The 24,568-nt window shown below is 49.4% G+C and overlaps 1 protein-coding gene across 1 annotated transcript; it reads right to left on the bottom strand.

Annotated features, from left to right (window-relative positions):
* Window positions 1–297: 297 nt before the first annotated feature.
* VSX2 (visual system homeobox 2) lies at window positions 298–24,568 on the bottom strand. Its single transcript, XM_054400143.1, has 5 exons — window positions 24,130–24,568; window positions 22,748–22,832; window positions 19,760–19,883; window positions 1,670–1,850; window positions 298–629 (listed from the first exon to the last, which is right to left on the bottom strand). Exons 1-5 carry the CDS (start codon window positions 24,566–24,568, stop codon window positions 298–300), a joined length of 1,161 nt encoding a protein of 386 aa, XP_054256118.1.

Here is a 24,568-nt window from a genome sequence, read left to right as displayed (position 1 = left end):
AGCTGGTCACAAGTCCAGTGGGACCCAGAGCCTCAGTGTCCTCTTGGATGGCAACAAGGATGGAACACCCTGCAGTCCCCCAAAATGAAGGGATGGGGGGATGAGGAAAGCCCAGCAGAGTGGAGGAGCAATGGGCAGGAGCAGGTTGGGGGCACCCTGCCAGTCAGTCTCAGATGCAGAGACCAGGGCCCTGCTCCCCAGGCGGGGGAGGCCAGGGGACCCTGGCAGTCTAAGGGGCAACACAGCCCCCGGAGGACACAGTGTCTGTCAGGGCTGGCTTTCACTGCCTCTGCCCTCCTAGATCAGCTTCTCCTCCTTCTGCGATGAGTTCAACTTCTCCGTCTGTCTCTCATCTTCTGCCTCTGATGCCTCCTCCCCTGTCTCCGGCTTCCTTCCTGGGGCTGGGATGTCCCCAGCGATGGTCCCCAGGACTTTGGTGCTGTGCTCCTGAGCTTTGGCCCTGAGGGCGGCAATGCTGTTTTCTCTCAGTTCCTCTTGGGAAATGGTGGTTTTGGGATCCGGGCCCCTCTCTTCCTTGTCACCTTTGTCAAGCTTGGGCAGGGCCTGGCGCTCCACCTCCGTCTTCCTCCCCGCCTCAGCCGCTGCCTCCAGAGACTTTTTGTGCATCCCTAAAAAGAATTGTTGGTATTCGGGTTTAGAAAAGCGCCTGGGCATGGGAAAGCCATCTTGAACTGAAAACAGCAAAGATAAAGAGAGGCCAGAATTAAGGAAAAGCAGAAACCCTCGCTTCACACAGCAGTCACTGCGAGTTGCTTGTTCTGGCCCCATGTGAGGGCAGCCCAGGCGAGACAGCTGCCTGCTGGGGCAACCCAGCCCCGGCATCCTTGGCCCTGGGGTGTCCCCAAGGGTTTAGAAATATTCTCCCCTTCATTTCTTTCTGTGAACCTAAACGTCTCAGACAGCAGCACCATTGCCTGAGCTTCACTGAGGCTGGGGAGAGAGATCCCTCATTGCCTATTCCTGTATCAACGTGCTCCTCACACAACCCACCCCTTTGCCTCTCTGTTTCACACAGATGGAAGGACAGGACAACCTGTCATCAAGAAGCCAGGCACTAGTTTTGGGGCAGAACTAGCCTGAAAGGTCAGAAAGCAGGAAGCAAAGAGCGGGATCATTGTAGAGCAGCTGCTATCTCCAATGTCTACACAGAAAACCAAGCAAAACCAGGCAGAAATGTAGCTCCCCCCAGTGCTGAGAAAAGGAGGAGGCAGCAGTGTGCTCCCCCTGGGACCTGGGGCAAGGAGAGTGCATTTGTGGGTCCCAGCGCTCTCACAAAGCATCACAGGGCTGTGGGAGCAAGACTGGGCTGACCTTCTACCTTGGTCAAGGGTTGGAGCCCTTGCTCTGGGACTGGGCACAAGGGAGGCTTGTGCCATATAGAATTCAAAAGCTAAGGCCAGCCTGAGCATGAGGGACAAATTCCTGACTGAGCCAGATCCCACAAACCGGGATCCAAGGACCAGCAGGGATTTGAGGTGAGTGGTCAGACCTTATTGATGAGAACCACTGAGGGACTGAGGGGTGGACGGCAGTGAGGTCCCCCCTGTTCTCCACCCATGTTTTCAACATGGTTCTCCGTTCTTCCTCACATTCCCCTGCTTCATCTCCACTCACTCGCCATCCCCCACAAAGGCAGCTGCTCTCTTACCCAGGAGCCAAGGGGCACAGGACTCCATGATGCCATCCTTGGCAGACTTGAGGATGGACTCGGGCAGCGGGATGGAGTGACGCACCATGGCACCGTAGAGCCCGTACTCGGCCATCACGCTGCTCCTGCCCCAGCACTTCTCCCTCTTCCGCCATTTGGCCCGGCGGTTCTGGAACCAAACCTGGGGTGGGTGATAAGAAGGAACATGTGGTTGGTTTTGTTTGTTTGTTTGTTTTTTCTGCAGGAGAAGGTGTGTCAGTCCCCATCCCACATGGCAATACAGAGGTGCTTGTGCAGTGAGATCAAGGCAGACACTAGGTGGGATACTAATTTCAAAAGCGACCTCTTCCCCCCATGCAGCAGTCACTGGGTATCCCTCCCTCCCTCCCTTGCAGGAGCAGCAAGGGCCAAGTGTGAGAGTAGGTCCCATCCCTCTCCGCAGGATGTAATTAATTTGCCATTGCAGTGTCTTTTTCTAGTGGCTTTTGACTCTCGTGCCTGGGATTTTCTTTCATTATTTACTGGGTGCCTGAACTGCGGCGCAGGGCTGCAGGCAGCGGTGCCTGCAGGGAGGGCTGGGATGGGAGCGGATGCTCGGGAGAGGCAGGAGAAGAGGGAAGCTGATCTGTGTGCATCGTCCTGAATTCCCAGTTTGAAAAGCCCCTCATCTTCTCAGAAAATTGGCAGAATAATCTCTGAGCTGTGACCTGGGGAGCAGCGAGCAGAGAGGCGGGCGGCGATGGTGGGGGGATGCTCACAGAAATCTATTAGCGCTCTCGCTCCGATTTCCATTCCTCTTGTCTCCCTCGCCCTCCTCCCTCCCCGGCTCCCCTCCCTTCCCGCCGAGCAGAGGCATCAGCTTTAGATGAAAAATTGCTCGAGGTCTATTCAGAAGGAGGCAAAGGAAGAGTCAGCCCCAGGGGCAGCCCAGGCCTGATTGAAAAATAAGTTAATTTCAGTTTGAATCGATGGGCCTCAGGCACTGAAATATCACGGGAAATTAAAGCAGCTGGTCCCTAGGGAACCACGCCATTGACCTGCGCTAATTAATGCCATGGAGTTACCAGACCCCTCTCCGAAAGGCAGCCCCTCCCTCCCCACGGACACCCCAAACATCTCCTCATTTAACTAATTAGACTCACAGAAAATTGGGTGTTAATTTGTTTAGGACTTTTTTTTCCTTTCTTTCTTTTTTTTTTTTTTTCTTTTTCTCTTTTTCCCCTCCTCCCCTTCCCTGGAAGTACACGGCAGAATGGAAATGAATGGCGGGGTCTCGCTGGCAGATGGATGCTCGGGGTCACTCCGCAATCTTCTCCGACTTGATTGCTTGATTAGGTCGTTAGCACATTAAAAAAAAAAATTGCTTGCCGTCTGGCGCTGGCCTGATGAGTGGGATGAGGCGGGAATCGCCTGGGTAATTTATCTTTTTATACTGCAAAGAATTTGATTTCAATCTGCAGATATATGGAGGTGCCTTTGACACCTGTTTAACATTACAGAGCTGACAGCTTAACCCTCTCTTGTCCCCACTGCCGTAAGGGGAGCTCAAGCTGAAGTGGGGAGCCCCGGGGGACTAGGGCAGACCCCTCAGGGCTCTGCCACGGGGACCAAGAGGCTGATGCCGCCGGGTAATGTTCTGCTCTCAGCTGGCAAGACAAGCTCACCTCTTCCTCCTGTGCAGAGGAGAACTGCCCAGCACAGAAGCCTTACAAGGACAGCTGAGGGCAGGTGGGTGGCTTGTTAGCGACAGCCAGCCTTGGCCGTTCCTGGGAGCCCGGGCAGCGTGGCCCCACAGGGAGCTCTGCAGCGCGGGTGGGGTGGTCATCCCAGCGGCTGTGATCCCAGCTTCTCCCAGCAGAAGACACTGTGCACGTCAGAGGGGATTTTACAGCCCGGCTGCTTCACCACGCTGTTACCTCCTCGGCATGGCAAACAGTCTGGTTTGACACTTCTGTGTTGTCGGTGTGTAATCCCTGGACCACGGAGGACTGTGAATCCACCGGGGCCGGAACAAGGACCCTCAGGAGCACACCGCTTTCTCGCTCCGCTTGCTCTTCCATGCCTGCTTGACACAGGGGTTTGCTCGGCAGCAGGATGTCGGCAGCCCCCTCACTCCAGGGCACACGCTCTTCCCGCTCCCAACGCCCGCAGGGCAGCGCTGGAGGGAATGCTTCTATCCTCTGCAGTCTCAGCACAAAACCCAGTGGTTCCTTCTCACCCACCGGCCAGGGACGATGGGGCAGCCACCCTCAACACCCCCGTGCTGCGACCCAATGAGGCCAGGAGAGTGATCCTGACCCTTCTGCCCTGGATAAACCAATAACAGTTACACCCCTCGCTACAGAGCTCCTCCCTATCTCCCGTGGCTTCAGGGAGAAATTCCTGCACAACCCAAGACCCAGCACCTGCACACCTGCCTTGGTTGGGGGCTGCAGTGGCACATTTCCAGGCACCCAGAAAGGCTTGCAGGGCTTGGCTCTGCACAAATGTTTCTGCTTCCTGGGATCCCAGCCAGGAGCAGGTTTTTCCATCAGGTACCACGCGGGCAACTTTTAAAACTCTCCTCAGTCCTCTTTTATCCAGTTGTCTCTTCAACAAAGCTTTTACCACCTCTCCCTTTCCCCTCTCTCCTGCCTTCACACCCCAGTCTCCCCCATGTCTCATGCTCCCCTACCTTTCTCCCTGGCCAGGTCTCAACCTGCCCCAGTGCTGCCTGCTGCCATGAAACTTGCTGCCCTGGAACATTTCCTCTCTCATAGCAGGGCCACGCAAATGCTGGAGCTAGCAGAAGCTTTGCCAACCAGCAGTCCAATTTTGTCTAGAGCAGGTGGAAAATTTTCAATCAAAAAATGCTGATTCAGTAGCACAGGAAGAAACTGTGTCCAGCCAGTGGAAGTGTAATCAAAATTATCTATGGCTTTCTTCTGAATGCTGCATTTTAATCTCAGCCACCTAAGACATGCAAAATCTACCCTTTAAAGTCAGATGGGAAAATCAAAATTGTATCAACACCTTAGTAAGATCATTCTGATATTTCCCAGATAGCTTTGTTGTAATTTGATGGGAATTTCCTCTTGGTTTCCTCTAGGAAAAGACTAAGTTTGAAACCCCAGAATTTCTATCAGAACAGAAACTGAGAGGATTGACCATCTTGCTTTAGAACCAGGAGCCACATTTTAATCTCATGCATGAAGTGAAACCAGTGGTGCTCAGTACTGAATATTGCTGGGATCAGACCCCAGCCCAGCACTTCTGTCACAAGCCCATCTTGAGGAGCACAGAGGCTCCAGTATGGCACTGGCAACCCCCACACTACTTTAGATTAAGCAGAAGGGGCCCATTCTAAGAATTTTGCCTTCATTCAAACTACTCTAGCAGTAGGACTTTCTTCTGGGAGAAGACCTCATTGCTTTCTTCAAGTTTTAGTAATTCTGAGGTATTTTTCATCTGTGCTGGTGCATTAGCCACAACTTCCAAATATGCAGTTGTTTATTATAGACACCTTACTTTTCCTGGCGAGGGTTTCACCCTTACACTTACTCATAGTTTTGGTATTCTGTGTCTTCTTTGGCTGCTTGTTGTCTTTGCCTGGAGATATGTACTTTGTATTTTCTTCTGGCTCTGTAAAATTCAGTCTGCTTCAAGCAATGCTTGCTTTTGTCCAAGCTTCCCCTCGCCCCTTCCCATCACTTGGATTGGCTCAGCTTTGTGAAACACTTTATCACGGTGGCTGTGTACCATGCACCTTCCTTCTCACTTGTTCCTTCATGGCACAGCCCAGGGTATGGTGAAAGGATGGTGTTTGTGCTTCCACACTTCACAAGCAGTGGTGAAAACCACTGGTTAATTTTAGGCTGAGGGGAGTCAAATGTTTGTGAAATGCTGTCGCTATCTAATGCACAGAGGTGTCCCTTGGACCAGAGTCCTACAACTTAAGATGATTTACAGCTTTTTCTTATCACACAAACACCCCCTGTGAAACACAAGAAAATTGCTCAGGAACTCTATCCTCCAAAAATAGATAATAAAGAGGACAGGTTTGTCTTGCTATCCAACTAGATGTTTTAGCATTCCAGTTCAGCCTATACATGCACACTTGCTGTTTAGCAGCCCAAAGCTCTGTCCTGGGCTGCTCCTGAGCCTCCACAAGTGTCACCCCTGGCACACCAAGGGCTGGATCTGGGGCAGCCACCACTGCCATGGCCAAGCTGAGGGCAGGAGCCAAGCATGCCTCTGACAAGGCTGCCAGGCATCCTCCATGCACCAGCAGCAGGATAAGATGATGTTCATTGCACAGTGCATGTTGCATGCTACCACCACCCTGCAGAAACTGGAAGCTCTTCCATATCCATGGGGTTTGGTCCCCTATGCATAGAAAAGCTGCAAGACCAAAATCCATCACCTCACAAAACCTGCTCTCAATGTGAAGCAGGCAAATAAGTGGTAACATAATACTTCACTCAGAGAGGATCTGCCTGTCAACTCAGTTCCTGTCACGAAGTCAGAGGTGAGCATCACACGCTCTCTAACCCTAGTAGGCACATCACACTGACACTGTGTCCTGCAAGAGCAGCCACAGCACCACTGCCTGTGATCCAAGAGAGGATCAAATGCCAGAACCTTCAGTGTCATCTCCTGGATCCTTGCTCCATGTACCTGTTCTTCTGAGGCCGTTTTACCAAAATCAGCAGTATTGCAAAACCTTACAGATGGGGAATTTTCTAACCTTCATCATCACCTAATCCTCACCCTCAGTGCCCACTGCAGTAAAAATCAAGGCACTCTCTGCTTCGCTGTGGAGTTGCAATGTTTTGGAGTCAAGACTGGCAAGGTTATTCTTGCCAGTTTTTTTTCCTCTGAATCACACATAACAGACACTTCTTCAGATTATTGATGATGCAGGAAAGCAAATTGTGGGAGGAGGAAGCTCTCATTTTGCTCGGGGACGTGAGACTCACTGTGTCCTCGTTATCCGCATTCATCATGTTAGTTAGTTTGTTTACCTAATCAGCTCTCGAAACATGTCTGCTAAAGAGAGAAATCTCCCCCAGACTGGCCATGAGCCAGGAATCTGAATTACCACAGGGATATTTCAAGGCATCTAGGGCATTACTGTATTGTTTCAACCTGAAATTTTCACTGGTTACACTAATTTTCTCAGCTACTACTTTCCAAGCTGGGTCACACAGGAGAATTAGTAGTGGCCTTTTTTTTTGTTGTTTGTTTGTTTTCTGATGAAAAAACAGTTCTCACCTCCTAAAGGAAAAGTCCAGGGTAGATAATGGGAGATTTCTGCTTCACCAAATTGTGTGTTCTGCATTTGATGTAGAGTTTCAACAAGGGTCTTTACAAACACCAAGCTTTACAGAGCACAAGATGGTCCCAGCCCAAAGCGGTGCGCGCTGAAACGTCCACTAGATGGCCACAAGCAAATGCACAGACACACGTACACGGACAGACATGCCAGCACATGCCTTCGACGCTGACACCATCTCCCCTGTCCAGGCACTACAAGCATGCCCCATTTGCTCTGACAGCTTCCCTGAAGCAAACCTTCAGCTTCAGGGAACCGAACTGTTGCTCTGTGTGATCCCTGCAAAGAAGCTATTTCTGATGCTGAGCTGGTCAAGTGAGGATGCAACAGAGAAACCCTGTCTTACCCAGACAGGCAGCCTAGGGTCTTCCTGGACTTCTGTGAGATTGCCTTGGGTTGTAATAATTGGTGATGGTCCCACCTGACACGAGAGTGCTGATGGCTTTTTGACACATTCATGTCCATCCATGCTCTTCTTCCAGGGATCCACCACCTTGGGCTGAACCATGTAGAAGTTGAACTTCTCACACACATCCACCAGATCTCTTCCCCCACACACTGTAGTTGCTCATGTCCCTTTCCCCACTGTGCTGCTTTGGACTGATCCTGCATGCACAGCATGCACTGCATGCACAGCAAAGCTTTGGACATAGAAGTTGTTTCTTAGTGCAACCTCTTTATACTTCTTCCTGTGTACTGGTTTCCCCTCTCTTGGACTGCAAAAAAAAAATGGTCAAGCCCACTGCCCCTTCACAGCAGAATGCTGCTCCTAAAAATCATGTCCAGCAGCACACCTCTCACTTCCCCACTTGAAGCTCTTTGATGGGTCCAGATACAGAGCAGAGAACACCTCCAGCTCACCTCCATGCCCAGGGCCCTGCTGCCATCCCAGCACTGGGTTCCTCCAAGCAACTACATACTCCCTTTCTATCTTCTTACTTTCCAATCCAAGGCTCTACAACGAGGGTAGTCCAAATGACCATCTCCTCTGCAAGCACAGCAATGTCCTCACCCTCATATCAGACAGGGCTAAGGATGGGCAGAGACTGTTTACAAGAGCATGCGGTGACAGGACAAGGGGCAATGGCTTCAAACTAGAGAAGGGCAGATTTAGACTGGATATCAGGAAGAAGCTCTTCACTATGAGGGTGCTGGAACACTGGAACAGGTTGTGTAGGAAGGTGGTTGAGGCCCCTTCCCTGGAGATATTCGAAGTGAGGCTCAGTGAGGCTCTGGACAACCTGATCTAGTTGGGGATGTCCCTGCTGACTGCAGGGAGGTTGGACTAGATCACCTGTGGAGGTCCCTTCTGGCCTGGACCATTCTATGAGCCTATGATTCTATCTGAGGATGCAAGCTCTGCAAAGAACAGCCTCATGTCTTCCCTGAAGCATGTCCCCATCCACACTTACAGTCCCTGAGACTTTACAATGAATTGTCAGAAAAGTGTAAGGTCTGACTGGGTTCTGGGGCTTCTCCAAATCCCCCCACTGTAAGTCATCACCCCAGGAAAACTTCCTGTCCCCAAACTGCTGGTGGAAACTGTACCACTTGTGTAAGCCTGGAAATGGTTTATTGCTGTCTTTACAAAGGTAATGTCAAAATTATTGGCACTCTTTATGGTGACATCACTTTCTATGGCTGGTGTAAAATGGGTATGAAGTTAAATGAGAGCAGTAAAGATGCACATGGGTTGCTTGGATGATCACAGGACTCATCATCCCTCCTCTTGCTAAACACTGGGAAAGAGCTTTCTGAGCTCACATTTAGAAAGAGCGATTTCTGTACACAGAATGGCAAGAGCCTTTCCTACTAATACCTGGAGTTGTGCCCAACCCACTCAGCTAACAGGTCCTACTAGATGTGCTGAGATGAGCTGTGATGAGTACTCATTCCTCTTGAGCAAAGACAGGGTGGTTCATCTAAGCTTGGGTCTCCTCTCAGCTGGACTAGCACAGGGCACACATGGAATACAGGCTCAGCACAACACCCAGCATAAATGTACCTGCTATTGCCGTGCCACTGGTCCTGCAGGACAGGCCTGCCTCTGAATCTTGCTCTTGAAAGCAGATCAGTAGTTCACACTTGATCTATGCAACACATCAGCACATCAAATGCATCTCTGAGACACTGACTACGTCATAGCCAGCCCATGATGCCTGCTGACCAAACAGCTCAACTGGAGCTAAAGATCTATATAGGCAGCCAAATGCTGAGATGTGGCAAGTGAACACCCAGATTCCTCTTTTCCTAACGTGCTGACTGAACAACAGGAAAAATAGCAGTCACAAGTGTGTCACAGAAGAGCTGGCAAGAGTTTGCCCATCATCCTTGTCCACAAAATCCCAGGGAAACATCTGTCATCATCACAAAGGGTGATATGGCACATCTATCCTTTGGGTGCTCACAACACCTGGATTTATTAACCAAGCTGCTGTCCTGCCTGTATAATTCTGCTTCACCTCCTTTTCCCATTCTAACACTGCTCTGCAGGTCCTATGGCACAGAGGAAACCATAACATGGGCCTTCATAAACACCCATATGCAATTCACTCTGTGAACATGGAGGGACATACCATATTATCACCTTCATGCCAGGGCAAGGCAAGGCAGGGCAGCCAGAGAAGAAAGGTCACATCTCTTTCTTGATGTCTTTCCATGGGCACCAGAATCAGAGCTTGGGATGCCAGCCTTCCTCAGAGGCTGTGGGGCACTGCCTGTGCTCTAGGCTGCCCTTGCATGCCACAGGCAGCTGCATGTTGTGTTTTCCTTTATCAGTAGACACTACCAAAGAACAAAGGTGCACTCTGTCCCTCCCCAGAAAAACACATAGGAGCCAGAGTCTGTCCACCCTCAGGAAGCAGTGTTTGCAGCACTACCTGGTGCCCACAGTTTCCCTGAGTTAAGACCAAGCCCATCCATGTATGCATGGGGACAGCCTGCAAAGTCCTCCCTTGAGGACTAGAGTGCAAGCTCACCAATGCACAGGAACTCTTGGTGTGCTGAAACATTAGCAGGAAGCCATCTACTGCAACTATGCAGCAGCTTGGACTGTGTGTCAGAAGAAGAAAGCTGCAGCCCTTCACAGTCTTCCCTTAGGAAGATACAGATTAAGGATGGTGCTTGCAATTTGGTGCCTCACACAATGAAAGGAATCTACTCAACCTCAGCAAATCCTTCACTGGGGCCTCTCAAATCTGGGGAAGGAGGAGGACCACCAGAATCAAAGAGCAGGCCAGAATAACCATCTGTCCCCTGACCACCACACAAGAGGGCAGGACTGGGAGTTATGTCTGCATTGGGCTGACCCTTCAGCACTCTACTCATACCATGTGTCTGCTCCTGACTCTACAGGTTCTTCACCTCTGTGTACCCTTAACCCTCTTTGAGTAATTCACAACTCCAGCAGGAGTTCCCACACAACACCTCTCAGCTGCAGAAGGCTCATGCTCCAGGCACTGGCTGCTGCTGTGCTACTGACACATGCAGATGACACCATCAGCTCAGGCTGGGGCACAGCACAGCTAACAGTGAGACCTGCAGAGCTGGCACACACAGACTGCTTGTGGATGCTGCTTACATCAGGACAGCACATCCAAGCTCCCCAGGACAGTCCCAGGCATCCTCCACGCTTTGGCCACCCAAGCTAAGGTCTCCCAGACAGGGACTCTCCCTCAGTTGCTGCTTGGCCCATGCAGCCTTGATCTCAGTCATGGTCATTGTATAAGCTCAACAGGCTGATCCAATCAACTAACAAATGCCAGGGTGCTGTAGTGGCAGTCATGGGGGACTCTGAGATTTAAACCAAAGGGACCTAGAGATATGAGAAACACCTGACAGACATAAAACAAGTCATCTTGGAACACACGTCACCAGCACATCAGGCTAAAAGCAGTGCCTGGTACAGATACTCGTTGTGTACATTTACCGGGATGGATTGGTTAGGTCCTCTGAGGGGTTGTTTCCCATCAACACTCACAGCTCAGCAGACCCCACAGCTGCAGGTGAACCAGAACTTCCCAGAGGTATGAGTGATCAGCCTGGCCACACTGGCCTGGCTGAGCAACACAGGCATGGGCTAACACAGCCTGGCAAAGTGCTGATGCTTATCCACCTTGCAGCAGGTGAGCCTCCAACAGTCAGCAGGTTACATCTAGACCATGAAAGGGATATAACCCCAATCTTTACGGATGTGCAACATGCATGTCATAAGCCTTTACATGTCACAGGTAGGTGACCAGGTATAAGCAAGGTTTCACTTTCACCTCCTTGCTATGAATTTGGAGAGCTGAAAGCTCTAAGAGCTGCCAGTCAAACTGGTGGTTTCAGCTCTACCTTTGCTCAGACAGTTGGGTGCCTAACAGAAACCCACTGAAACAGAAAGTAGGAAGAAAACTCTGCTTCTCACACAAGGCAGGTCCTAAACTAAACATCTCTTGCTGCTCAGGGCAGTGCTGCTCAGAGTAGATAGAAGAGTACTTAAAGTTTTCTCATAGCCTCTGATGAAGGTGGTCTCTGGAAGCCACCTTCACTGTAGGTTACTGTAGCAACAGTTTGCTTTCAATCAGTTTCTTCTTTTCTGTTCCACAGAAGGACCTGCCAGCCTTGCACATAGGCAGATGAGTGTCATCTCTATGTCTGTTGAGAACCAGACTTCTCAACAGCTTGGTGCATGAGGTAAATGATAGTATAATTTTATATTTCTGCACAAGCCTGTGCAAAACCTGCTTTGCAGAACACCCACCAAAAAAAAAAAAAAAAAAAAAAAAAACCCAACAAACCCCACAAACCCAAAAGGACAATGAAAAGGCAGAGGAAGATTCATGCTGCCAGAGAAGAATGAGAAGAACTCATTGTGATGTATCAGAGTAAAAGATAAACAGTACAGAGAAAAATAAATCCATTAAGAAATAAAGGATAGAGTAAATTAACTGTGTGTCTAAAGTGCCTGTGTTATTGAACTGTTAAAAAAAAAAATCTCTATTCAAAGTGAGGAAAGGAGGAGAACTTTATGATGAAGGGTCATTAAAGGAAAACTCAAGCACACAACCATCAGCTGGTCCCTCTGCCAGGCATCCTAAGGCTGGAAGGGAATTAACTATTGAACATGCTGGGCTGCCCAATTATTTTGTTAAAAATCAGTTATGGAGAACTGCAGCAGTATCAGAGAAGATAAAAGAAAGTTCATCATTAAAAGGAAGAGTGAATGCAAGTCTTCCCAGCACACAGATTTAGGCCAGCATCTCCAGAACAGCTTAAAGCATCAAGGAACCACAGTGCTTAGGCTAACTAGAGAAGCATTACTCTTAAACTACTGTTGTTAAGAAAGCAGAGGCATAAATGCAGAAAAGGGAGTCTGAGTTGTCACAGCCTGGCATTAAGCCTGCAGAACCATTCCACACTGTCCTGGCCACAATGGGGAAAGTGTTTGCCAAGGCACTCTACAGCAATAGGCTACAGTGAATTTTGTGGCCTGCCTGCTTTTCCTCTTGCAGGAAGCTGAAGTGTCCCAACACTTAAAGGTATCTCAACCTCAGTGGTGGTATCTCTGAACTATAGAGAGCACAAGGAAGAAGCTGTCACTGCAAAGCCCCATTTCCCTCATGATACTGCAGAGGAGGACTCCAGAACCACACTGTTCCTTATGCTGTGACAGTCCCAAACACCTTGCAAGGGCCAGAGCAGGAGGCAAGGACAGGCAGGTTCAGGTTTATTTGGGTTTCTGTCCCATTTACAAAATTTGTCAGTGGCTGAAGCAACTCTAGGACTGAACCTGGAGGGACGAAGTGGTATAAAACAGTGGTATATAAAATATTCATACCTCTGTACCTCCATCTCTGCACTAAAATACACCTTTTAAGCAGCTCCTATAGCCCCAGCTGTAGGAAGGTAAGTCTTACAAGCTAGGCAGGTAACCTGCATGGTCTACAAACAAGCAGAAGAGTCCCCACTTCGCAGTAAACTGAAGAGATGTTCCCTGTCCACCGTTTTCCTTCCTGTCTCCTGCCACCTTTTTTTTCCCCTCTGTCCAAAGGCATGTGGTGTAAGACTTCTCAGACAGTAATCCCTTTGGGAAGGCTTGCCTGAGCCCCTGCTCTTGCCCATCACCCAGCCCCTCTGCTTGCAGCTCTGGTAATTAACTTGTAAACGAAGTTCTAGCACATGGACTGCAAACGGGCCATAGATAAAGGGTAATGAAAACAATCCATTACAGAAAGGGCCAAATTAAACCACTCTTAATTGAAAAATGGAAATGAATATGAATTTAAATCAGCTAAACAAGCAGGTTATTGAAGAGGCAGCGGAGTGGATGAACTCCTCACATACCAATTAAAGACAGGGAGGCAGAGATGCACCATACGCCACAAGAAACACCCATAACAATATTCTCACCAAGCCAGTAAATTTGATTAGTTTTATTACTCTCACTTGTACACTTCCTACATTTCTAAAAACATAGGGGAAGTTAATGACACTTTGCTGGTATCACACTGCCACGGCTTGCCCCAGTGCTCAGGAATTCTTGGCCATGGTAGCCAGCAATAGCTGCTCCATGCTATTTCATGATTAACCTCTTGCAGAGTTTGCAGGGCTCTTAAAAAAAAAAAAAAAGTAAAATATGGAAATGGTTGGCTCAGACAGCAGAGACACTGAGCTTCTGCATCACCTTGGTAATCTACCTCCAATCACCCTAATCACTCTAGTAATTTACCTTCAGCTACACTATCACCATCATAGAATCAGTCAGGGTTGGAAGGGACCACAAGGATCATCTAATTCCAACCCCCCTGCCATGGGCAGGGACACCTCACACTAGATCAGGCTGCTCAGAGCCTCATCCAGCCTGGCCTTAAACACCTCCAGGGATGGGGCCTCAACCACCTCCCTGGACAACCCATTCCAGGCTCTCACCACTCTCATGGGGAAGAACTTCTTCCTTATATCCAGCCTGACATCCAACCACCCATCCAACCATCAATGTGCTCTATAGAGATACAGGTGTGAAGCTGCTGGTGCTGTACCTCCTGCTGGCCTTTCTCTCTTTTAAGTGTGTCACCCAAAGTTTTAGCAAGAATAGACAGATATTCACTCAGTAAGAGTAACAGTGACAAGCATCAGCTTAGAGAAAATATCACCACCACTACTTTCTGCAGCACTAAGAAACCCTTTGGCAGCCATTCCAGGCACAGGAAGGGTCAGGAATTGCATGGAGCAATCATCCCCACACCACACTTATGCCATGGGATTAGGACTACAACACTCTGCAGCAAGCAGGAAAAGCTGGTGGGAGGACTAGAAGCCAGGGCTGCTAAAGCTCCATAAAGCAAAATTTTCCTTCACACTTTCTATCATATTTCTGCAGGTTCCTCAGGTCTTTCCAAATCACGTTCTGCCTCACAGAATGCTTTTGCAAAACTGAAGCAAAGCAAGCATCTTTTTCTGGAAAAAACATTCTTGGTACCAATGCTTCCCTCTGATAGCAGCAATATGTCTTCAGTAAGAGTTTTAGTTGGCTTTGGTTTAGTTTTAGCCAAAATGGACCTCTTGGCTGCCTGACAAATCTTGCTGCATACACCATCCCCACTCCACACTCATGGCACCAGTCTGGGTTCCTTTCATTTTACATGAGCAATTTTTCTTAGTCACAAATTTCCTCATCCACATCATTAACAACAAGAACTGACAAATTTTGGTACTTTTATTCTTTTTTTTTAATTTATTCCTTCCCCGAAAAAGGTGAATATAGTCTCCCCATAATGGCAGTCAGGACCTTTTTTTTTAAATCTTTTTCTTTATTCTTTTTTCTCCTTTTTTTTTTTAATACTGAACTGTCTTGTTGATTTACTTGATCAGTAGGAGACATACTCTAATGACAAACCCACACACATTTTGATAATCAAATTGTTACTTCCTGTTTATATTGTGGATATTGGTGTTTAAAGTTTGGAGCTGTCACTCATCGATAAATTCAAAATCTACACATTACACTTTCCTGTTATGAGAAGCACACTGATTTAAGGCAGGTGCCAGAATGCTTGTCAGCTTGAGGCCATTTTGAATACCTCAAATTGTCCATTAAGGATATACTTCCCTGCAGGACTCTACTTACCTCACCTGGATTTCACAGAATGGTTTGGGTTTATTCTAACAGCAGCACTTCAACTCCTCTGACTGTTACTACAAATACACTGACTGGTGCAGTCTTTTCCAAGCATCTTGCAAAAACTGGCCACAGTGGCATCTAGTCTGATTTGTGCAAAGTGTCTCACTAGGAAAATTAAATTCTTTCCCCATGCTGCCCAACAAAAGGAATCTCACATTTCCTTCCAGGAGCAGCCAGCTCAATATGGGAGGAAGATACATGCAATGTGCAAGACTGCTGCCTTGGAAATGCCCGAATATCTTCTTTTAAATGGAAGATTTGAATATTTTTTTTTCCTGAATTTAATGCTCTCTCTCTAACCTATAACTTTCTTGGATTCCGATGGCTATTTGTAGTGTTCTGCTGAAGGTTTTAATGCAAGTAGTTCCCATATATCATTCTCTCAATTGTACTCTTTGAATTTCACTTTCATATTGAATTTCATAGGTGATTTACTTTCCCTTTGACTACTACCTCCTGAGAAATAATTCCATGAATGAAAATAAGGGATAGATATCATTCTCAGGTGTGGATCCAGGGGGAATCCACATGAAATGCTGTGAAAGTCCAGAGCATTAGATGCTCACCAAAAAAAAAAAGTCTTAGAAAACACTACCATTAATGGCCTATAAGGGGGAGAGAACAACAGTGAAAGATGAGAGGAACCACAAGCTACAGTGAAAATACTAAACTATAAAGCTCCCTTGAGTCAGAAACTCATGCAAGGGAAAAAAAATAAACGATGACAATAAATTAACAATATTAGTAAGCAGGGAATAAATATTTAATTATCAGTTGTATCTTCCAAGAGGCATCACATGATGCTAATAGATTCAAAGCAAGGTTTTCTTCACTCATGCAGTTCTGCTGCAGAAAGTCTTGCTGCAGGATATTAAGATATTTACATGTGTTCAAAATCAGGGCGAGGTTGCCCAAGTACTCAGTAACCATCACTAGATAGCTGCCCTGCTCTCCTACTCTTCTTCAACATCCACCCTTGCCAGTGTCAGAGCTGGTAGGGCTTTTACTATGCTTGTTAGCCAAAATTAATAGAATGCCATATGAAATCCTAAGGACAAAAAAAAAATATTGTCTAAAACAAAGCTTGAAGTGACTGTGTTAGAAAAATAGAAATAAATAAACATAGAAGCAAGAACCTAGTAATAATATAAGGCCATTTCTGCAAGGACTCAGAAATCCAGCTGAAGTGGTGTGAACACACCCCACATGCAGATGTAGGCATGTGAGGATGAGTGACAGGCAGGATGGGCTTCAAAGAACAACCACAAGATTAAGAGACTAGGGGTGTGATTTATGAAGGATGATTTAAGAAAAGATCTTCACAGCTTGCTTAACCAATAATGAAAACTGAAAGTGGCAGCTGGGAGAAGAAATAGCTCAGGTTTATTTAAAGAGTGTGAACATCACAACAAGGGGGAAAAGAACTGGGCTCATACGAAAGGGGCTAAAGTTGAAAAGGAACACGAGGTGAATTATTAAGAAGCATGACCAAGGTTTGGGATCATCTTGTCATGGCTTGTGACAGACATACAAAACAAGTATGAACAGGGGACCTTAGTGGAATGTGTGGTAAGGAACAATAGGGTGCTGACCCATAGGAAAAATCAGTGGTGCTCAGGACTCCTACATGACTCCTGACACTCACCCTGGCAGGGCGCTCATGACCTCACAGATGGCACAAAAATTCTGCTGTTTGTATGATTTCCCCATTCATGATGAGCAAAAGCGTTACACAGGAGCACCTTCCCCTGGAATGCATGTACCATTCACAACTCCTGGCATTCAGAACAGCCACACCACAGGCTGCTTCTGCTGTCCAAGTCTACCTTGGTCTCTAGGGCAGAGGGACAACAGTGAGGAGCACTCCTAGGTTTAAAAACTGCAGTGGAGGAAGAGGAGGTAGTTGTTCGCTTAGCTAGCTGCACAGTTACACACTGGCAAGTCAATGACAGCTAAGTTAGCCACTATTTCACTTCCAAATCAGATAAAACACAGCAATGTCCAGCTCTCCACTGTCTGGGTCACTCTTCAGCATCTCCTTCGGCCTCACCTATAATGAAGGTCCTCAAGTCTACCTAAAGAAATGGTGCTTCTGCAGTTTAACATACACTGTTCCACTAAATGAACCTCTGCCTTCTAAGGGCCCTTTATGGGAAATGAAAGGACTTTCTTTCCAAACCAGCATCAGATGGTGTGTCCAGGCAACATTAAACTCCTGCCAGATCTCTCCCAACTTAATATCCTACAGGGTCATAGACGGTGAAGCGACTCTCCATCCAGATCACTCTCTAGAGACAAAGAATATTTTGTTGACAGGAAAGGTTAGACCAGATGATCCTTGATGTCCCTTCCAGCCTAGTACTTTATGATTCATCAGAGCCTATAGCTCTGAGAAAAATGCTAAGGCATCAGGTAGTGTTTCAGATGACAGAGCGTTATTTCTGAAGACCAGCGGCAGTCCTGTCGGCATGCAGGTTATCTACAAGCTGTTAGGTCACCAACAGTCCTGCCTGAATATCAGGATAGGAAGCACAACTTTCTTGTATGAAAATGTCACTCTTGATTGAGCACAAGAATGAGGGAGGCTCAAGACTAAGGGAAAGTTGCTGGGTTTTTTTTTGGGGGGGAAGGTTCTTCCTGTCCCTGCACAGGGTCATGCTGCATCAGCTTCCAGCATCATTATTGCCTTGCTAAGTGCTCTCTCAACTACCCTCCAAAGCCACAAGGGAACAGCCTCCTGGGCTGTCTCAATAACAAAGAATATGAGCTGAAGATGCAGATTAGTGCTAGACACACCCGAGGGACTGAGCAGGAGGAGGAACCAGGGACACCAAGGCCCTCCCAATACTACATGGCACTCAGGCCAGTCCCTCTTGTAGAAACTGCTATGCACCACTGCCACTGTGTGGGGGGACCAGGCAGGTTTAACCCCCAGCCAGCCAAGAAACATCACCTGCACCAGCAGAAATGGGTCACAGGCTTGGCCATTGCAGTGTTGTGCCTTATGCAGCAACGTGGCAGGAGCTGAGCATGGGGAGGAGGGAGGCTGCAGAAGGTGCTGGAGTCCACCCTTGTGAACATCATGTTTGTTCTGTCCAAGCATACTGCCACAATGTACACAACAACTGTACGTCTTCTCCAGCTTTTTGGGCTGTAATGATTGCTCACATGCTGGCTGCCATGTACACCAAAGACTGCTGCTGGCACTGCCCTGCAGCTCAAGCTACTGCTTACTGACAGGGCATTGGCCACACAGCAGAAGTACTCCACACAGCCTCATTCTACCTCCTCACAGTGGCACAACAGGACTGGCATGCAATTAAATCCCAAGCATTCTTCTACATTGAGCCCCTATCTGAGGCTAAACTCTAGCAGTTGCTATATCAGCTGAGAATAGAGTTTGGGAAAAGGAGAGGGTATTCATGAGTTGAAATGAAAACAGATTTAATGAAAGAGCCAAACTAATACCAATGCCAATACAAAGTATACAAAGTTATACTTAGCCCAGTGAATATGCAGTAGTGACAATAAATTAGAAGGTAGTCCTCAGGAGTAGAGCAGTAAGCAAGCCCCTCCAGGGATGAAGAGAAGCAGCAGGAGGAGAAAAAGAAGGACCAGGAGAAACCCAAGCAGAAAACCCTCCCATCCTCAGCAAACCTCCCTCTTTACACTGATCATGCTGTTTATGGTTTGGGATACACCTGTGAGCCAGCTCAGGTCAGCTGCCCTGGCTGACTCCAAATTGCTAACGGCCTGCAGATGGTGTCTTGCCTATGATTCTCTCCCAGCAAAACCAGGACAGTGTTAAAAATCTTTAATAAAAAATTATTGCCAGAAACATTCAGGGAAGTTTCACTTGAGGAGGCAAAGACAGTGAAAGTGCAAAGATGGTACATACACCACACCTTGTGATATTCATCATTCCTACACTGTGGTCAGTGTAGCAGTACTCACATCAGTACTAGCTGTCTATGGCATCCCCATACATCCTCCTGTGCCCTCAGGAGCATACATGAGCTCTTTCCCTCACACACAGACCTGGTCCCTGAGAGACTTTTTTTTTTTGCCTACACCACTAAGACCTTGAAACACTTCAGTCTTTCCTTGTTCACAATTACCCCTTCAGTGATTTAGGATTCCCTTTGTAACCTACCCCCCAGAACTTCCCACCCCAATCAAAAAACAAACAAAAACAAAACAAAACAAAACCCACCACTGGTACTACACTGGAACAGGCTGCCCAGAGAGGTTGCTTAGTCTCCTTCTCTGGAGACTTTCGAAACCCACCTGGATGCATTCCTATGTGACCTGCTCTAAGTGATTCTGCTTTGGCAGGGGCTTGGACTTGATCATCTCTTGAGGTCCCTTCCAACCTCTAATGTACTGTGGCACTGTGATACCACACACCAGCACATGTTGACATACACACACCAAACACAAATCTGTCAAGAACAGCTGATCTGGCTGCCTACCAATGGAAAGCAGGGGAGTACACAGGCTGGGGAGGCTTATTCAAAGCAATGTAAGTCTTCCCATGCCACTACCTTTTCTTCAGGAAGGGAGTAACATGGCTGAGAGGAGCAGGGTAAGGGGGTCTGAGAGATATGATTACCTGTATCCTGTCTTCTGGTAACTCCGTTTTCATGGCCAACATCTCTCTAGCATATACATCAGGATAGTGAGCCTCATTAAAGGCCTTTTCCAGCTCCTCCAGTTGGTAGGATGTGAAGATTGTCCTGAGGGGAGTAAAACTCTTTGATCAAAAAATGTAAGAAGAAATGATGACGGTGAAGTCAGAGAAATGGACGCAGAAGTAGAGAAACCCAGGTAACCTGCCAACACATAGCTTTCCCCCTATGTCCTGTGTTTCTGTGCACAAAAGGTCAAGTGCCAGGGTGAATGGAAAACCAGAAAATGACAGAAGACAGCATTTTAAACAGTTACAAATCACCTTCCCTTTAGGGACTTCCCTCTGGAGACAGTCCTCCCCCAGCATCAAGCTCCCACAACCAGCAGTGATGGCAGCTGCTCTTACATCTCAGACCCTGCTGCCTCTTGTGAGGATCCTGGGGGTGTCTCTATCCCTCACACCTCCTCTGACAGGAAAGCACACTCATCCCCAGCCTGGCTTAAAACTATCTCCCTCCTCCCCTTACATCCAGAGGTTTCTTAACCCTTAGTCACACTGAGATAAAGCAGCATCTCCTCAGCACCTTGCCTGCAGAGGTGCTGAGCTCTTCCCCATCTGCTGGTCCTTAGCCTCATCTGTCTACGTGAGCAAATAATTCCCCACGGGAGCCCTCCACCTTGCCTGAATCTTCCAGAGGTTTTATCCTCTCTGCTCCCCACTGCTTTTCACCAGTCCTTCTCCACAAGAGAGTAGTGCCAACTCCCTTCCTCTGCCTTTACCCTGGTTGCTTCCACTCCAGTATCCCATTAGCTGCTCCCTGCCAGTGTACATTGCCCCATTATCCTCTGCAAATCCTCCTGGACCGCCCTGGGTGGGCAGCAGCCCAAGCTGCCTCTGCACATCCAGTTCTCAGCTTGGGACAACCAGATTGAAAAATCAGCAGCTGGAAAGCCGAGACAGATGAAAGCCCTTCTCTAGGGGATGGATGAAAGGTCCTAGACCACTTCCACTCCCCAAGGGTTGAAACTCCCACCCTCTAATTCTCCTGGCTAAAAAAAAAAAATAAATCCAAACCAAACATTTTGTGATAAAAACTGACAACACTCCAATGGCAAGCCAAACAACAACGAACTGCAGCCTTTGTTCAAAGTAAATGTATAAATACATTATCAAACTAAGAAACACATAGCTCCCAGAGGGAGGGAGGAAGGAAAGAGAAGGGGGGGGGGGGGGGAGGAGGAAAGTCTTTCTAAAATATATCTGGATTTCAGAAATGCCCTACAATTCCAGAGAGCATAAACAGAAAATCTCAGAAATATCCTCTACTATTCAGAATCGAACGGATCCCACCAGATCGATAACATTACTAACAAAAGCAGCATGCAAATGCAAAGGACCTGCCTGCAACCAGACCCTTCTTTACATTCACTCCTAAATCTACCATTCTCTTTTCAAACAGTTTTCCTTCAGCTCCGACAAATCTATGAACTCTAGGGACAGCAGAGCCACATAAACTCGTGTATTTCCTCTCTGAGACACAAGAAAAAAAATATTTCAATTTTGGTCCCGTGTAGATCTCAAGCATTCCTCTCCACCCTTCTCTGACGTGAGTGCAGAAGCCCAGCAAGGCAGAAGGGGTTTGCCTGACATGCAGCTGAAGATTTCCCTTTTAGCTTGAGTCCCTGGGTAGCCCCAGGTTCCTTTTGGTGTTTCTGTCCTACAGCTATTTGCAGACTATTGGTCTGGTCTGACATCTCTCAACCCTTTCTTGGCACAACTAGAGCTCATAACCACTTACTACAGAATACACAACTATAGCTCCGTGTTGCAGGTCTCTTTCTGTCCATAATTTAAAATAAAACAAATCCGAATTTTGTTTCCTCTCTCACATCCAGACAGTGACCTGTACACCAGCACCGCTGTGTTTGCACTCAGCCCTGTTTGGTCCACAAAGAAAACGAACCCATATTTACCCCACAGCACCCAAACTGGGACGATTTGCCTGGAGAGAGACTCCGGGTTTGGGATGAGCTATCCAGAGCAATTCTCCCATTGCACACATAGCAGGATGTGTCCCGGGATAGTCACTCTCCTTCCACCACGCGTCCTGCTAAGCTTTCACTGGGGTATCTTTTAATCCACCCTTCCTGCATCGTGGCAGGATTGATTTAATTATTTCTAAATTGGTGATGGTGTCTGGCCTTCCTTTGTCCTAGCTCTGCGGCCACTGCAATCCTAGCACCAGATTTTTCGTTTCTGTTTTTAAGGTGCAGACAATCCAATTCCGTTTTAACTGTGGGAGAAGTCAGGCAAAAGTCTATCACATTGAAAGCTCCCGTGGGGAAAGCATTTTCCTTCTGGAAAGTGGATCACCCTTTCCTTAACCAATTTTCCAGCCTTTTCCAGCTTCTCTGCAGGCTGTGTCTGATTCTCAACTATTTAATCTATTGCAAAAAAAAATAAAAAATCCCCAACATTTATTTACAAGCAATAAGATAAGTAAATTAATGACAGAAATTCTCTCTTGCTGATAACCACAATTAAGATTGCTACATGCAGCCCAAGGGATGGGTTTGATTATTTCGGACAAGTTGACAATTTCCACCCCCCCCCCCGACAACGGTGATCTGTAACCTGCCCAGATGCTCATGGGCTGCACGGGTTTGCAGCTCGGGATACCGGGATCCGCAACCATCAAAATTAAATAAAATTACACCTGTGGCCGATCCCCTTCGCTCCCTAAAGGTAAGTCCCCAAATCCGATTTATTTTGGATAGAGAGAAAGGAAAAATGAGGGAGTAGCCACAGGGACGCCAGAGCTCTTCGGCTGCCTGTGTCAGGACCAGTATTTCACTCCGTGCTGGATCGGGGCGGGAGCGGGTCGGGCCGGCCGGAGCTCGGCACTGCCGCTGCCCGGTACCCTGGGGAGGGGCGCATCGGGAACCGGACGGGTGGCGGGCTCTCGCTTACCTGTGCCGCCTCTTCTTTCGTTTCTTGCTCTGGTTTAGCGAGGATTTGGACATTTTCCGGTCGCTGGAAGAGACATCTTCGGAATCTGCGAAGACACAGGAGGCGGCCGTGGGCTTGGGCTCCCTCCCCGCCGGGGAACCCCGGCCAGGGCAGGGCCCGGAGGTTCCGCTGCCTCCGGCGGCTCCGGCCGAAGGTTTCGTTGTGATCACGCCGCGGACGGGGCCCGCCGCCGGCGGCTCCCTCCAGCCCAGAGCGGCCTCAGCCCCGGCCTCAGCGCTGCTCCCAGTGCCGGCACCGGTGCTGCTCCCGGTTCGGGAGGTTTGGGGCGTTCCGCCCCAGACAGGGAAGGCTCCGAGCCGGGACCGGGGTCTCGCTTTCCCCCATCTCCCCCGGAGTCGTTTGCTGGGTCTGTTGTTGTCGCGCTGCTAAAATGCAGAGCCCGGCAAGCACAACAAAATCGTAGGAGAAAGGGGGAGTTTCAGCCCCCTCCCCGCTGCCGAGCACCCACGGCCACCTGCCCTGGCCTGGGGATTCTGGACTTGCCCGCAGAAACACCGGAACAGAGCGGAGAAAAAAAGAAATGAAATGAGGTTTATGGATCTAGAAGGGGGGAAAAAAATAAACCCGGGAAGAACTGGTGTCTGCCCGCGGTCCTCCGCTCCTTAGGGGTGCCTATGCCGGAGGATGTTAAGGGGAGGGCGATGCTGCCTTTGCCCCGAAGGAGCATCCGGAGGGCAGAAGCGGGACCCTCAATTCGATGTATGCCGCCGTGTCCCACCGGGGCTGGCCCCGCGTTCAGGCCCCCGTTCCTGCCCGCGGCGCTCCGCAACTCGCCCGGCACTGGCCCCGGGCTGCCCGGTACGCCGTTCTGTGGGCGGGAGCGGCGGGCACCGCCTGGGCCCAGCAACGCGTCGGACGGCTCCGGCTGCTCCCGGGAGAAAGCTGGGGGTCGTCCCCGGGACTGGGAAAGGGCGCTTTTGCGTGCCGCTCCAGGAGAGTCAGAGGCGGCCTGGGAGCGGGGCCTGCGAGCAGGGTTGCGGGCGGCTGCTGCTGCCGTCTAGGAAAGGGATGCCCAGCGGCCCCTAATTTCCCGGCAACGAGTTGGGGACGCCGGGACCGCGAGGAAGCCATTCTCCGGGTCTCCGTGCATCCACAGGCTGGGTGCCTCTGGCTGCGCCATCATACTGCAGCCGCAGCCCCGGACGAGCAGGGAATACAGTACCGCCCGCCTGCCCCTCTCCTCCTCGGGACTGAAACGAAATCGCCTTCCCGCCACCGGTCATGGGGCCTCCCGCCGGGACGCCAGGTGTCGGCGGATGCTGGGGGCGGGTGTCGGCGCTGGCGGGGCGCAGCGGGTCCCCAGGGGCTGGGGACGTGCTTACCTGAGCTGGCCGTCTGGCTGCTGTCCAGCTGCCCGGGGGCTCGGGCCAAGGGCTGCAGGTGGACGCTCTGGGGGTCGGAGAGCACCTCCAGGAAGGTGGGCTGTGTGTAGAACCCGGGGATGCCGCTGGCCCCCAGCAGCCCCATGCCCACGCCGCCCACCCCAGCGGGGCTGAGCACGGAGCGGGCCGCCAGCAGGTGCCCGGCGGGCAGCGAGTCCAAGGCGGCCCGAGGGTGCGACGGCGGCTCCTTGTTCAAGCCCAGGATCTCCTGGATGCCGAAGCCGGTGCAGCGGGGAGGGGTGGGCCCGGAGCTGGGTTTGGCCCCCAACGCGGGGGGCGGCGGAGGCGGCGGCGGGGCGGCGGGGGTGGCGGCCGCGCCGTCGGGCTTGGGCTTACCGGGCAGGCTGGGGGCCAGTGCCGCGCCCGCTTTGCCTGTCAT

Source organism: Indicator indicator, chromosome 4 (assembly GCF_027791375.1).
Source record: "Indicator indicator isolate 239-I01 chromosome 4, UM_Iind_1.1, whole genome shotgun sequence".
NCBI classification, from domain to species: Eukaryota; Metazoa; Chordata; class Aves; order Piciformes; family Indicatoridae; genus Indicator; species Indicator indicator.
This window is presented reverse-complemented; position numbering and strand designations above follow the sequence as displayed.